Source organism: Phalacrocorax carbo, chromosome 4 (assembly GCF_963921805.1).
Source record: "Phalacrocorax carbo chromosome 4, bPhaCar2.1, whole genome shotgun sequence".
NCBI classification, from domain to species: Eukaryota; Metazoa; Chordata; class Aves; order Suliformes; family Phalacrocoracidae; genus Phalacrocorax; species Phalacrocorax carbo.
The window spans coordinates 81,091,398-81,104,967 of NC_087516.1; the positions used below are offsets into that span (position 1 = coordinate 81,091,398).

At 44.7% G+C, this 13,570-nt stretch overlaps 1 protein-coding gene across 1 annotated transcript in view; it reads right to left on the bottom strand.

The window, feature by feature from the left end:
- Positions 1–13,570, bottom strand: part of ALPK1 (alpha kinase 1) — a 49,059-nt gene that overhangs the window by 6,676 nt on the left and 28,813 nt on the right. The window contains exons 4-11 of the mRNA XM_064450635.1: positions 10,081–10,279; positions 8,031–8,090; positions 6,599–6,685; positions 5,808–5,884; positions 4,170–4,265; positions 3,555–3,659; positions 1,096–3,121; positions 154–307 (exon numbers count right to left, since the gene is read on the bottom strand). Of these exons, the coding sequence (XP_064306705.1) occupies positions 154–307; positions 1,096–3,121; positions 3,555–3,659; positions 4,170–4,265; positions 5,808–5,884; positions 6,599–6,685; positions 8,031–8,090; positions 10,081–10,279 (2,804 nt within the window). The remainder of the gene's footprint in view (positions 1–153; positions 308–1,095; positions 3,122–3,554; positions 3,660–4,169; positions 4,266–5,807; positions 5,885–6,598; positions 6,686–8,030; positions 8,091–10,080; positions 10,280–13,570) is intronic.

The following is a 13,570-nucleotide window of genomic DNA, read 5'->3' on the forward strand; positions in this document are numbered from 1 at the left end:
TCTGAAAATACCTGGTAAAAACTACTGTCTATCAAGGCACTGGACTAGCCGCATCACAGGTATAAGACTAACCTTACCAGACAGTTTACGTTCATATTTACCCAGAAGTAGCACTGATAAACACTTTGTTTCAGAAATTTGTTTGCTCAATACCTTCCCAGGATTTCTTCTTGGTGCAGGAAGTGGATCCAAAACGCACTTCTCTGTTTGCCTTCCTTTGCCACGTTCAGGTAGTCCCCAATGAATACAGCTGTTTCTTGGCCTGTCCAGAGGCCTGATTTCTTTGAGTATTTTAAAAGAAGAGCAGCTACAAAAAGAAAACACCATGAGTAGAACGGACAATTCCACAGGACTGCTCTAAGCCTGTGCTGAGGGATAAAAATCACCAGCAGCCAGGAGAAAAGGTAACCAGGCTCCTCTGAAAGCAAAGTACGGGGCTATAAGACGTACGCTAAGAGGTATCCAGGTGCAGAATTAGATATTTTACATTAAGGACAAAAAAATTTGCAGAACAGGCTTGAGACATGCAAGAGAGGATGAGCCCTAAGTGTGTTTTACTTAATAAACTCCATGAGGCAGCCGAGCATGGTGTTGCTCCTAGCTTCGGTATTTCTTAGGATATTGATCAAGTGTCTGCATATTAAGGTATGGCTGTTACTTATGACTAACTTAATAATCATTATCTTACACAGATTGCAGGGATGAAACGTGGAATCTAAATGGGTGACAAAACCAGAGACTCAAGTAATGGGGTAGAAAGGGCTTGATGAACTGGCACAGGGAGTTCAAGCAGCCTCAGTTACCTCTTGCACGAAGGGACTGAAGCAGGAGGGACTGAGCGGGCATGGAGACGGAGCCCATTTCCATGAAGCTGAGACTGATTTGCAAATGGGTGAGAAGGAATAGGAGAAAACTGTTCAAGGGAGTGTTTTTCTATTGCTAAAATTCTTATACAAGAACTCAAAAAAAACCCCACCCAAAATTAAGTCCTAATAAACAATGACTAAAACTTTGTGTTAAAAAGCCTGAGTGAGGACTGTTCTCTGGGGGAGTACCTGTTACTGCATGAAAATGCCCATCACTGTGGAAACTTACAGTATGCTTTATGAAGCTGTTTAGACTTAAAAATTCCAGTAGGCTTCAGTCTCTGGACAAGCCAATTATGTTCTACCCCTGCCAGAAGCTGCATATAATCATCATCCCCCAGCAATCGAGCTTCAAGGATTTCTTCCTTTGTTCTGCCAGGCGCGAAGGTAAAACCACTTCCCCTTGGGTTCAGAAATGGACTCTCAGGGGAACTCTTGGGCATCTGTGCTGATCTGCACCACGAACTCAGAGATGAACTGGATTGTCTCTTGCTGCTCACCACATCCTGAGACTTTTCTTCATCTTCTTCAGTAGTGGCACAGTCAAAGTGCTCAGTTACGGATACCTTCTCCCCCGAGGGCAAAGCTGTCAGTCCACTGGGAGTTGATTGATGCTCTGGAAGAGACGCTGTAGGATAGCTGTTTACTAAGTCTCCAATACTGATGAAATCAAATTCAGTGTCATCTCGTGTTTCTGCTTGGGTGTCAACTTCAGGCACTCTGATGGATCCATTTCCCACCGTGGTGGATTTCCTCAGCCAGTCACGCACAGAGTTGTTGCTGGCCATTTTCAGCTCAATGCTCGTTGATAGTACAGAGGCACCCCTGTTTGTGGGGGGGCGCACATCAAACGAGGGATCCTCTGTGCTATCTGCAGTTTCTCCTTCCGGGGGGACGCACACAAAGCGGCTCTGAGACCTGGAGGCTGAGGAACCGCCTCCCTCCCTGGTCCTGCAGCCCAGCTCCGCTCGGGAGGAAGACCCCTTTTCCTCCTCCACCCTGGGAGGAACCGAGTAAGGGGTGGAGAGGGAAGGAACAGAGTTGTTCACCTCCCCTGCTTTCTTTTCTAAAGAGCTCTTTCCATGGTGTCTTCCCTCCTGCAGCTCTTCTCCATGGAGAGATGCCTTCTCTACCAGCCTCCCAGCTAGGGGCTTACCCACCTCTACGGAAGGCTGAGGAGATCCCCAAGAGCTACGCAGACGCTCTTGAGGAGAAGGATGCCAGGCTCTGGGAGGTAATGAGTGTAAGTTTGCAGCTTGACCATTTCCATCAGATTCCGTTGTGCAACATCGCTCCTCTGCTGAGCCCTTTTCCTGCTGCTGCCCTTCCCTGGAAGGCTCTTTGCTGCTATTACAGTTTAGCTCCTCCCAGCTGGATGAGTAGCTTGATTTTGACAGCTTGCACCAAGAGCTCTCCGAGGTAGTGGTTTGACTCCTGTTTTGCCGTCTGCTGAAAACACCGTTTGCATCATTTATTTCTATTCCTAATGGCTCAATCTCTTCATCAAAGGAAATTTTCTTCACGTCAGAACTGATGTATTTATTTCTCTGGCCACTGAGGCTCTCTGAGCTACTTCCTGCTGTTGGCAAATTCAGCATTTTTGCAGCGCCTTTCCTCTGGTACGCTACTTCTTCAGTAGTACATGCAGTGTCCGTGGTTTTGGTTTCTGTTCTTAAGGCTGTGATACAAGCTCCCACTTGGGTTTCTCCTGATGCAGTTTTATGAATCCTGCAAGTATTTCTGAACACTTCACACACAGAGAGGTGATGCTGAGAATGCATGGCAAGGATTTTCTCAAAGTTGACTTCCCGTTGCAGGATAGGTTTTTCCACTGTGCCTTTATAACTGTCCGGAACGTAAGACCTGGCATCAGAATTAGGGAAGCTTTCCACCTGCAGGTGCTTCTTCACAGATGTGATCAGAGCCATGATCTCTCTGGCAAGCCTTCCTTTCTCTTCCACTTCTGTAAATGAAGCGCTGTATGAATGCAGTTTTCCCATGGCTTCTCTACACAGCTGGCACACCTCACGGAGTTGCTCACTCTCCCCATAGAGCCATCGATGCACGGTTGTGAGGCAGAAAGCCGCTTTAATAAAACTATGGAGCTCCTGCTTGCTGGGGACCGGACTCTTCTCGTTCTTGGTGAGGAGGCCGATCTCAAAGGACTCTTTGGCTTCAGACAAGTAAAACTTTCTCTTTTCTGGGGGACAGTCCTTGGAGTGACTGTAGGACAGCAAACACACCCCACGGATGTTCTGGGAAGGGATGAAAGAGGAATGAAGGAATTAAAAACCCAGACCTCTGTCAAAAGATAACTAAAGGGAAGAAAAAAAATATGTTTCTTCCCCGTATACAATTTGAAGCAAAACATCAGCACTAACTGCTTGCTGCTGTGTTTCCTGGAGGAAATAATCTTGCTCTTTTTACTTTGAAATATAGCAGTAGTTATAGGAGAAGCAGCATTTCCCAGATGGGCTTGAAAGCCCATCCTCACTCTGTGGATAGATACTGCTTTCTGCCCATCTGCTTAGCTTCTGTTTGGAGTTCAGAGCAACATACAGCATCACACCCACAACGCAGACACAATACCCTGTATGATGCAATGGTTGAAAGCCGGATTAGAGTCAGATTCAATAGCCTGGACTCTCTTACACAAATAACACTTTCAGAATGAAGACTAATACTCACCACGGCTGTGAGGACAAACAGTGGGGTGTACTGGCTGTAGGCTGCCGCTAGTTTGCAGGCCTCAGCAGCTGATAATAAGCGATGATTGAACTCTCGCAGCAGGCTCTAGTGATATGAAAAAAAAAAAAAAAACACAAGAAGGAAAACCTCATCTCAAAGGCTTTCTTTTCAAAGAGATGGGTCTACCTGGTAAGCAAGGCAGCTTGGGATTGTTTCCTGACTGTTGTAGGTTCCCAGAGCTCCCCGAGTCCTTTGAGCCTTGAAAGAGCGGGACATCGTATCTTAAATAATCACAGCCAGGACTGTTTCTGCAGGAGCCTTTTTGCTCAGGTTTACCATCGATGTGTCACTTTTTGACTCTATAAATATTCTACCTATTACACTGACTCAGGCATACATGCTCTGTAAGTACTCTTAATGTTTTCTTTCTCCTGAAGCAAGGCATTCTTCCATCTAGGTGCCTATGTACTTTTTCACCAGGAGCAACAGAAGTTTCTTCAGCCCTCTCTGCACAGGAGAGGAATTGGAAGAAGAACAAAGCGTGGGCAAATCTGGGTCAACAACACACAGTCCATCTGGAGAATCTACACATACAAATACCAAACCAAGTCTTACCAGGTCGATCTCAGCATTGGTTTTAAAGCGCAGGTAATCCTTCTCATTCATGGAAGCAAAGATGTCTGCCATAATACCCAGGGAAGTAGCAATTCCCTGAGAAAGAAATGGAAAATTATCATAGTGTTTTTCCCCTTGTATTTTGAATTTTACTGCTTACAATAAAGTAGTTTCTATGCAGATCATACCAGAAAAAAACCCCTAAACCAACCAAGCAAGATCCAAAGAGAAGAACTGCTAAGAAATACAGAGACACCATCTTGGTAGGGTTTTATTAATTTCAACTTGCCAAAAGCGTAGCCTAGTGGACATGTATGACCTTCCATGAGTGGCAGTTATCCCTATTACCACTAGCTCTAGGTTTCAACATAAATGGCATTGCATTTTCCATAGCACAGCATTTTCCCGAGGCGCTGTTTGTGACAATGAAAGGGAAGCCTCATGATATCACCAAAAGCAGTATTAAGCCCTTGGCTAATCACACCTGAAAAAAAGACTCAATCTATTTTACCGTTGTTTTTCAGAAAGCCAAAAATTATGTTTAAGAACTGGCTGGTTGATCCAAGTCTTAAAAAAAAAAAAAAAAACAACAGGTAAAGACATGTAGAGAGATGATAAAGTAAGAAATGCTCATCATAAATAGCCTAAGAAAACAAGCTTTTTTTTTTTTTTGAAACAAAAACACTTCCTTAGCTTATTGCACTGTTTAAAACACAAATAGAGTTGGACAAAAGTCAAGAGTTCTTGGGGTTTTTCTGGTAATTTGTTTCTACAGAACCAATTAAAAAATAAGACACGAACATGTAACATATAGATGTATGAACTTGCTAATTGTCTCTCTCTGGAAGGTTTGATCTGCACGTGCTAGCTAAGGCTCTGCCCAGCTATATGCTTAAGAACACCAGAAAGTATCTGTATGCTTTCCACAAAATTCACTACACATCTTTGCTCCCATAGAAACGTTCTGAGCTTGAGGTCAAGCTTTAAGGTACGGCAGAGGAGAGGTGACAAGGTCTGGTTTTGTGGTATATCTTATGCTGGGGAGCAATTACAAAACTCCTTAAGGCACCACCCTAGGACTTGCAAGACTTAGGTTCACATTCCTGTTTAGCTACGGACACACGGTGTGACCGTTTCATCTACAGCGGGAAGATTAGTGCGGCCAAGCCTCACTAAGGTGTTAAAGACAGATACGGTTGTTGCGAGGTGTTCAGATACCGGAGTGCCATCACCCACAACAGAGAGTGTAATGCGGCTCAGCAAATAGATGTGCCTCGTTACAACAAATTAGCCTTACTCCTAATATATAAGATCTATGACTGTATTCTGGTATTAGTCTGCCCTGGTCAGAGGCACCTGTGACAGCCTGGGTGATGGCTCACTTGAGAGGATTCTGCTTAATGAAAACTATTACTTTCATTCCCCTGCAGGAAAAAAGGTGTCCGTAAGCCTGTGTATGCATGCGGAAACTATGTGCAATACAGACTTCGGCTAGGATATTTGTCTCGCGTGTTAACCTTGAGTCTGAGGTGTGTAATTGAAACATTAGTGCTAAAAGACTTTTCGAATCTAAACAAAAGCTAATCTGGCATGATTATTAGATTGGTAAGGATATCCACAGTGAAAAGGAAATACTACCTTTTTGTCTGGTTGAGGAAGTTTGAAGTATCCCACAATTGAAGCCCAGATCAACTCTGCTGCCTCATACCACATCCCTGAAATAAATGAGAAAATTAGTCACTAAGCAGATTCACTGCTCAAGATGCAGTTTGATAGTTTATTTTACATCTCCTTGAGTCAGGAGCCCTCAAAACAGTATAAAACCATCCCATGGCATTTTTTTTTTGCTTTGGTGACACCGAACATTTATTTGTTTCCTTTAGCTTTTGGCTGTGCATAAACACACATTTTATGGGCATAAAAGGCTTCAGCTCAACAGTCACAGAAGATGAAAGGTCACATCAAAAGCATAAAATTAAGGCTGTTGGCCTCAAGTACCAAGCCCTGAATACAGAAGCCCATCACACTGAAAAGTAGGGATTTTCTCGTCTACGGAAAGGAAATTGCTGTGATGTACCTGTGATAAACTGCTGCATGCCTTTGGGAACAGCAAATTTGGGCAAAGCGTTAGCAAACATGGAGTAGCACAGGGCAAAAGGGAACAACATTTCAGACTGCTCCCCAAATTCTGGTAAGATTAGCAGTAAAATAATTTCTAAAATGCATTCGCTCGGTACGTGGCTTTACTAGGTCCTTGATGCAAACAGGGTGTACAACTCACCTTCTGTGGCTGTGTTATGGGCATCAGGTGATCTACACAAGCTAAAGCTCGAACGTATGCCTAATGTTCCATTTTAATGCTTGACTGCAAAGGGAAAACAAAAAATAGGGGAAAGCCTTGAGCAGACCTTTAGAGAAAAAAGCCTTACCAAGCTTTTGCAGAATTTGTCCTCTGATTTGTAAGCAGACTGACTGAACAAGTATCCTATCGCTTTCCTTAGCGTATCGCCAGGTACCTGCAGAAAGAGTGGCAAAACTCAGTAGAGAATGAAAAATGTTGCTGTCATTTTAAGCCTCTGAGGGCAAGTTAAGTCCCAGTAAATCGCCAGGATTCTCCTCGTTGAATTCAGCTGCTCTGAGTCAGGACTTACAGTCAAAGTGACAGTGCGTTAAGGAATACAAGTAGACAGATATATGGGCATGTAGCTCGAGTGACAGCTATACAGAGCATAAAAACAATCTAAAAAGTAAAAGGTACGTCTCTTCTGTGAAGTAACAAGAAGTCATTTTATATATACAATGTACAAAGTTCCACTAGAAACCCGTCTAAAGGATTAATATGGGACAACTTTGCTGTCACCAGTATACACAGCAGAGCAAAATCCTTTTAACCATTGGCAAAACATGTTTTCTTTTCAGATATCGGCACCTCATGAAGATTAAACCAAAAGCTTTCCTGTTAACACAGAATGATTAGTTACACAGTCTTTCGTTACCAAATCTATATTGGATTTCCGAATAGAATATGAAATAAAATCACTAAGCTTTCTTAAGTATTGCAAATATTTTGCTACGATTCTCAGCACGAAGTATCTGTTCAACAACATATCTTCCATGTCAAACAAACAAGTGTTGCCATTGACGTTACAAAAATAATCTTAAAATAAAAGCATAATCCCAAGAGCTGAAATGCAACGTTTTGCATAGCCAGTCCTACTTGAACAGTGATAGCTGGTATTTTGTTTAAAGCCCTCTTGCACAAAGGCCCTTCTTCTATGAGAATCTCAGTTTCACGTGAAAAAAACAAACCAACAAAACCCAGAACAGGCTTCCTAAATTTTCTAAGTTTCATGGTTGTAGAGAAGCCTGAGTGTATTGATTAAGTAAACCCTGGAGCCTAAGAAAAAGGGAGAACAGATATAAACCCCTAAAATATATTGTCTCAAAGACAAACAAATAATTATAGATACCTGTAAAAATTAACAAATTCTTACCATTAGAAATACTACACATGCCTCCAGATCTGAAACAAACAGCATGACCCATGCTATAGTTTTTTGACAGGAAAAAGAAAAGTTATTTTAAAATAATTCCCTGGACAAAGATTAGTAGGAAGGCTGTCAATCCAGAATATTTTTCCCACCCAAGTGAAGATATACAAAGAAGAAATAGGGAAATTTCAAAACAAAGTTGAAGTTTCCACATTTTAGCAAAGAACGGTAAAGAAAAGAGAAATGTGATGTAAGGAGTCATTGCTGTGGTCGGATCGGCTGTATTTGAAGCCTGTGTGACTGTTAAATTTAGTATCAAAAATCCCACCAAAATAGCAACTACGAAGCTGGGAAAGAAATACATATGTACCTGTTGCTCCATTGGCGTTAATAAGGCTGCTTAGGATATATTCGGCTTTTAAGAGTTTACCTGATTAAAAAAAAAATAGACAATTAATGTAAAAACGTATCACGTGGCACAAAGTGAACAAAAATATTCATCAGTGAAAGCCCCTGCAAACTGTACTCTTCCTCCCAGCACTGCCAGTGTGCCCGCACTTAGACTGAGCTTTCCAGTTCAGTACGCGCTGCAGATGCTACCTCATGCTCAGGAGTCTCTTTGACACAGGCTATTTCACATATACAACAAAAATTGCAGAAAATGTTCACGAGGCAACTCTTTCTAGCCAGATAATTGCTTCAGAAAAATCTCGTCAAGAAGCTGCATGATATGTAACCTGATATATCCCGACATCACTTGCACATGGATTTGTTGCTGTCAATAGCCATGAACGTACGTGCACTACGTTCCATAATACGTGGTTGCGCAGTAAGATGAGATTACACATATACCTGTTTTACTTAAAACCCTACACTTCCCTGGAAGAGGGCTTAATCTTAAAACGTGAGAAAGTCTTCCTCAAGTCAAGCTCTGGTATTTCTATTGAATTTCTGCGCATGCTGTCTATGTTCTACGGTGCGGCTTCAGTAAACCAACTGCAAGAGGAAAAGAACAGATACCTCTCCTTTACCGGGGAAGCTAGGGCTGTGCTTTAGAGTAAACCCAAGCCCTGTGCTGTAGGCAGGTGCTCATTTCTCACTCTGCTCTTCCCCATGCCTTGGGCTGCTGCGCAGAGCAGGGAAGGTGGCAACAAGATCGGGACAGGCACCGAGCTGCTGGCCACCCCACCAGCTGGGCTCCCCTGCTCTTATACCTGCTCCAGAAGGAACTAGTCTAACCTGCTTCCTTCAGCGACAGAGCTGCTGGATTTTGTCCCAAGGAAACACGGGCTTTCGAAACCCATTTTGGTCTCACTGGGGAGTTTACCAGGAAGGAAGCTCTGCAAATCCACCTCAAAGCCAGCTGACTTGACATCCCACCTCCAAAAGCGTTAGCCGCAGGCTATGCTGCCTCCCTGTCACTCTGTACCTAGCTTTTAAAAACCATCTTAAGCACAGAATATATAGCCAAAAAACCATAGAAAGGACACGGCATGCAACACAAAGTGGGGATTCTGCCTTTCGGCTCCCTGTCATACTGCTCAGAGGTTTTGTCGCGTGGGTGGAGTCACCCGTGGCAGGCTTGACGGGCTGCAGGAGACAACTTAAGGTCTAATTTGATCAGCTTGATTCATGTTGAACCTTGCTTTTTGTCTCAATTGCCCGGCTGAATTCAAAAAGGCTGTTCCAGCCAGTGTCACAGCTGAACTAGCCCATCAATTGGAGCGTGCCACTACCCAGATGCCATGGCAATGGGAGCACGGGAAGCCCACGGCCACAAATAGAAATGGCTATGCAGGGAACTTACAGTTGTCTCTTCTACAAATAAAGTGTTCCTCTGTTGGGTTTTTCAGAGCAAGTTTGTCTGGCTTTGTTTTCTTCTCCTCAGTGGGACAGTGGGAAGATGGATTAAAAATCCTTCAGGTGTTGCCTACGTTATCGGAATGATGGATTTTTAAAATTTTTTTTTTAAATCAGTTTATCCTCGAGGGGTTGTAGGCTGCATTGTTTGCATAGTCAAGTGGTCCCACTGACAAAAGAAAAAAAAGCAGCTGGGACAGTGCAGAGAAAATGCCGGGATTCTAATTTACTATTTAAAGGCCCTTGGTCAGAAGTATAGCAATTCAGATATCCCTGTTTGAAACCAGCAGGGAAGATTTGTTAAGGAACAAAAGCTCCAATTAGTATTTTCCACACCCTTTCACAATTTTCTCTCCTGCTTTTGGCTCTGAAACCCTTTATACCAGCCCCTTTGTGCTAGTGAGAGGAGCTAGGAGGGCTCAAGGGGGCTGGGAGCGGGCTGTGCGTTTGAAAAGATGGCACCAGGGCCGTAAGCATGTCATCCCCAGCAAGGGACAAAGTGTCTTCTTCAGAGTCAAGTAGTTCCTAATTGGGCTTGAGCCGAGACAGCGGAGCGGTACCTGTGTTGACGGAGAGACGAGCCTGGCGGATGAGCACCTGAGGACCGATCGGCGTGGTGGGCTGCAGCCTGTGCAGACCCTTGGCGATCTGAAGAAGTTTGCCGGATGCATCAATCCAATATAGGAACCGGTCAATCAGGAACACAATAGCAGTTGCCGTTACGCAGTCCTTGACCGTGATGGAGGCTTTCAAATACACCTGAAAAGAATGCCAGTGCCATGGGACAACCTTGGAGAAACTCGCCTCGCAAAGGCTCACTGAACTGTCTACAGAAAATATTCAGCTTCAGTAACCCGCTGTCTACATACCATTATAGAACAGAGTATTCGTAGTTGTTTGCTCTAAGGTGGCTACGCAGTTTTACGGCAAGTGAAGTAGTGGACATTACGAGAAGCGAATATTCACTAGCAATTAAAAGGCTGTCTCGGAATTTCTACTCACCTTATAATCTTTATGTTTCTACGCATTTATATGATGGAGAAAGTCTTCGTGGCAATGATCAGAACGGATTTTTTTATAACCTGTAACTATGATTATTCCTGATCATATTTTCTGTTTTAAGATAGGAAGGTTCCAGCTGTTTATTTTGTTCGAGCAGTGGATCATATTCCTAGTTTTCCTTTGGTCTTTCTAATTGTTTAATATTGGCAACAGCATAACTTGGCAGTCTTAAATTCATTAATTTAAGCCATGCCCAACAGATTACTAGCAGTAATAACAATTAGCTTAAAAGGGGGACATGAGTCTGGAAAGACAGGAATTGGTCACTAGCCATTGTCCCAGACAGAGCTCGAGCCACTCCTTTGAAAACCACAAACAAGCAAACAGGCCAGGAGTCCGATGTTTTCCCCCTGCAGGTCATCTTTAATGACTCCTAAGTCTGTATGAACTCTTTTGGATTCCCACAGCAGCTGAGCCATCACGCTGACAGAAGGAATCAGCCAGAGCTCCTGAGGCAGCCACGAGAAGGCACAGAGCCTCATCGCGGTTGCAGAAGTCCACGTGGACCTGGGGACATCTACCAAAACCCAACCCCTTCCCACGGTGGGCAGGGGGGTGGTACTCCTGCCCAGTGGAGCAAGGAGGTGCTCCACATGCTGACATCCAGGCAATCCCCTTTTGACAGGTTTGTCGTGCAGGATGGGGAGGATGGCATCCAGTCATTGTTTCACTGGAACATCGGCTTGAAATACAGCCACTGGCTGTAAGGAAAGACCCATCTCGTCAGCTACAGAGCTTCATGGGTGCCCTGACCTGTCTGGTTTTTGTGTCACCCGCTGTTTAGCAGCCTCATGCTAACTACGGAGAGCCCAGATTCCTACTTCCCAGCCTGGTTCGAACACCTGGGAGCTGGCAATGGTTGAGTACTGCTTTGAGGTGTGCTCAAATACAAGAAAAAAAAGATAAAACACCAGGAAAAAAACCCCATATTAAACAATACGAAGCCTCCTCAGGAAAAAAAGGATGTGTTTCTCATCTCATTCATGTCAGTGAGTAACTCCTGTCATGACAGAGCAAAAGCAGCACAGGAGAGGGAGGATCAGGCTCCACAGCACCATCAGAGGATGGGAGACTGCCAAGAAGTCCAAATCCCCTCTAAAACTCTCCCATTTTTGCCTTAGCACCAGCCTCCTTCCCTTGCCTTCCTTGTGTAAACGCACAGGCAGAGCCCGAGAGACAGCAATGTCCACAAACGGCTTTAGATACCACCCAAGCTTCTTGGACTCCTCTCCAGCCTCATTTCTATTCTCTTTGCTTTTAGCTCAGAGCCCCACGATCTGACCACAAGACTCGACTTTCAGCAGCATAACCACCGTCTGAGGTGTGCGGGAGAAAGCTCCTGTCAGACTGTTGGGAGGAGAGCCCACACTGTACGGCACGAAGGCCGGCTTGCAGCACCAATCTGTTGCAAGCGTTTGCTAGCTTGTTTGCACTTCAGTGAAGCGGATTTGTACAAATTTCCCTTTTTTTCTTCCCTGAGCCCGGGTTGGATTTTCTAAGAGGATGGCACTTGAAAAGGATTCCTGGAGCTGGGCATGCACAGCTCCGCTTGTGCCGGCCCACAATGGAGGAATCCCCTTCTCCAAGCACCTGTAAACTGACACTGCAAACCAGCCATTCGAAATGCTCATCAACAGGCCATATATTTAAGCACAGAGCATCGCCTAATCTATTTTTTTTCCTCCCCTTCTTCCTTTAATAGATCGGAGCACAAAAGCCTGAGAGAGGGTGACCTACCAAACAAAAGGGCCTTTGAGTTCCTAGGAAAAGTAGACTTGGAGGAGGATGGAAGGAATCCAAGTGGCCCTATTATTTCCACTTGCACTAATTAGACATTTTTCTGTCAGCTATTGAGCACTGCTGAGAGGCCAAACTCACTGAATTCATTTCTAAAGTGTTTACAGAAGTTTGCATCTGTTTGTGTCTCTTCAGGAGGAAAATAAGCACTTCAATAGCATTGTGGAAAATCTAAACGAAGCATCCTATTCTGAAGGGCTTGGCAGTCTTGCAGCTGCATAATTTAACTCTCCGCTCAATGCCGAAACCTCTTGTGTCCCTCTCCAAACCCAAATGGACACAAAATGTAGAAAAGTCAAGCCAGGGGGAAAAACTCGGCTATTTTTTTTTAAAAGGCAGGGCTGCATGCTGTGTGGCACACAGAAACACGGTTCGATGTCAGGCTTTGCAATTACGTCCCCCCTGTTCCAAGCAGTACACCAAGAAATTAATACCCGCTCCTTTCATTCCCTGCCAACTCGTGTGGCTGGAAAATTCCTCAGCACCTACAGCTAATGCACCGGCGTGCTGGGCACGCACCCAAACCGTGCGCAAAGACCCTCCCCACGCCACTCTGAAATGAAACGGGGGAGCGGGTCCTTGTCACCCAGCCCAGCCCAGGAAAACCCTATTGACTTCCACGTTGTCACAGCCGACCCCGACAAAACCAGAAACTCGACGCCGCTCGCCGCAGCCCGACACTTTGTTCTGCATAGCGCCCTAAACAGATTTACTCACTTTCTTTATCGCTTTAAAGCCAACGTAGGCGCATCGACACAGAGAGAGAGAGAGAGAAAGAGCGAGGTACGTGCGCACTTTGTTTTCACATCTGTGTCCATGATGTGAAATGCATATGTCTAATTGAGTTTATGACACAAAGGGAACCTCGCGGCTGGGAAGTGGAATCAGGTGGTGAGAGAATTAAATTTGCACCAGATTTCTATACACGGACCATTGGGGAAAATGCAAAACAGCCTTTAGTGAAGGGTTTTTTTTTCCTTAATGGCGATGAGTGGGAGGGTGTGCTGTTTGCATGGTTTCCTGCATTAGTGAGTTAGCTCCTCCTCAAGCAGGGGCTGAAGTTTGGGTCCCAGCTTTGGGTTCAAAGCCACGACGCCTCCTTTGCATTGACAATGGGAGCCGCTCCCAAGAGAGGGGAGAAGCTCAGAACCGGGGCCATCTGGCACTAGGACTGGCAGGAAAGCGTCAAAG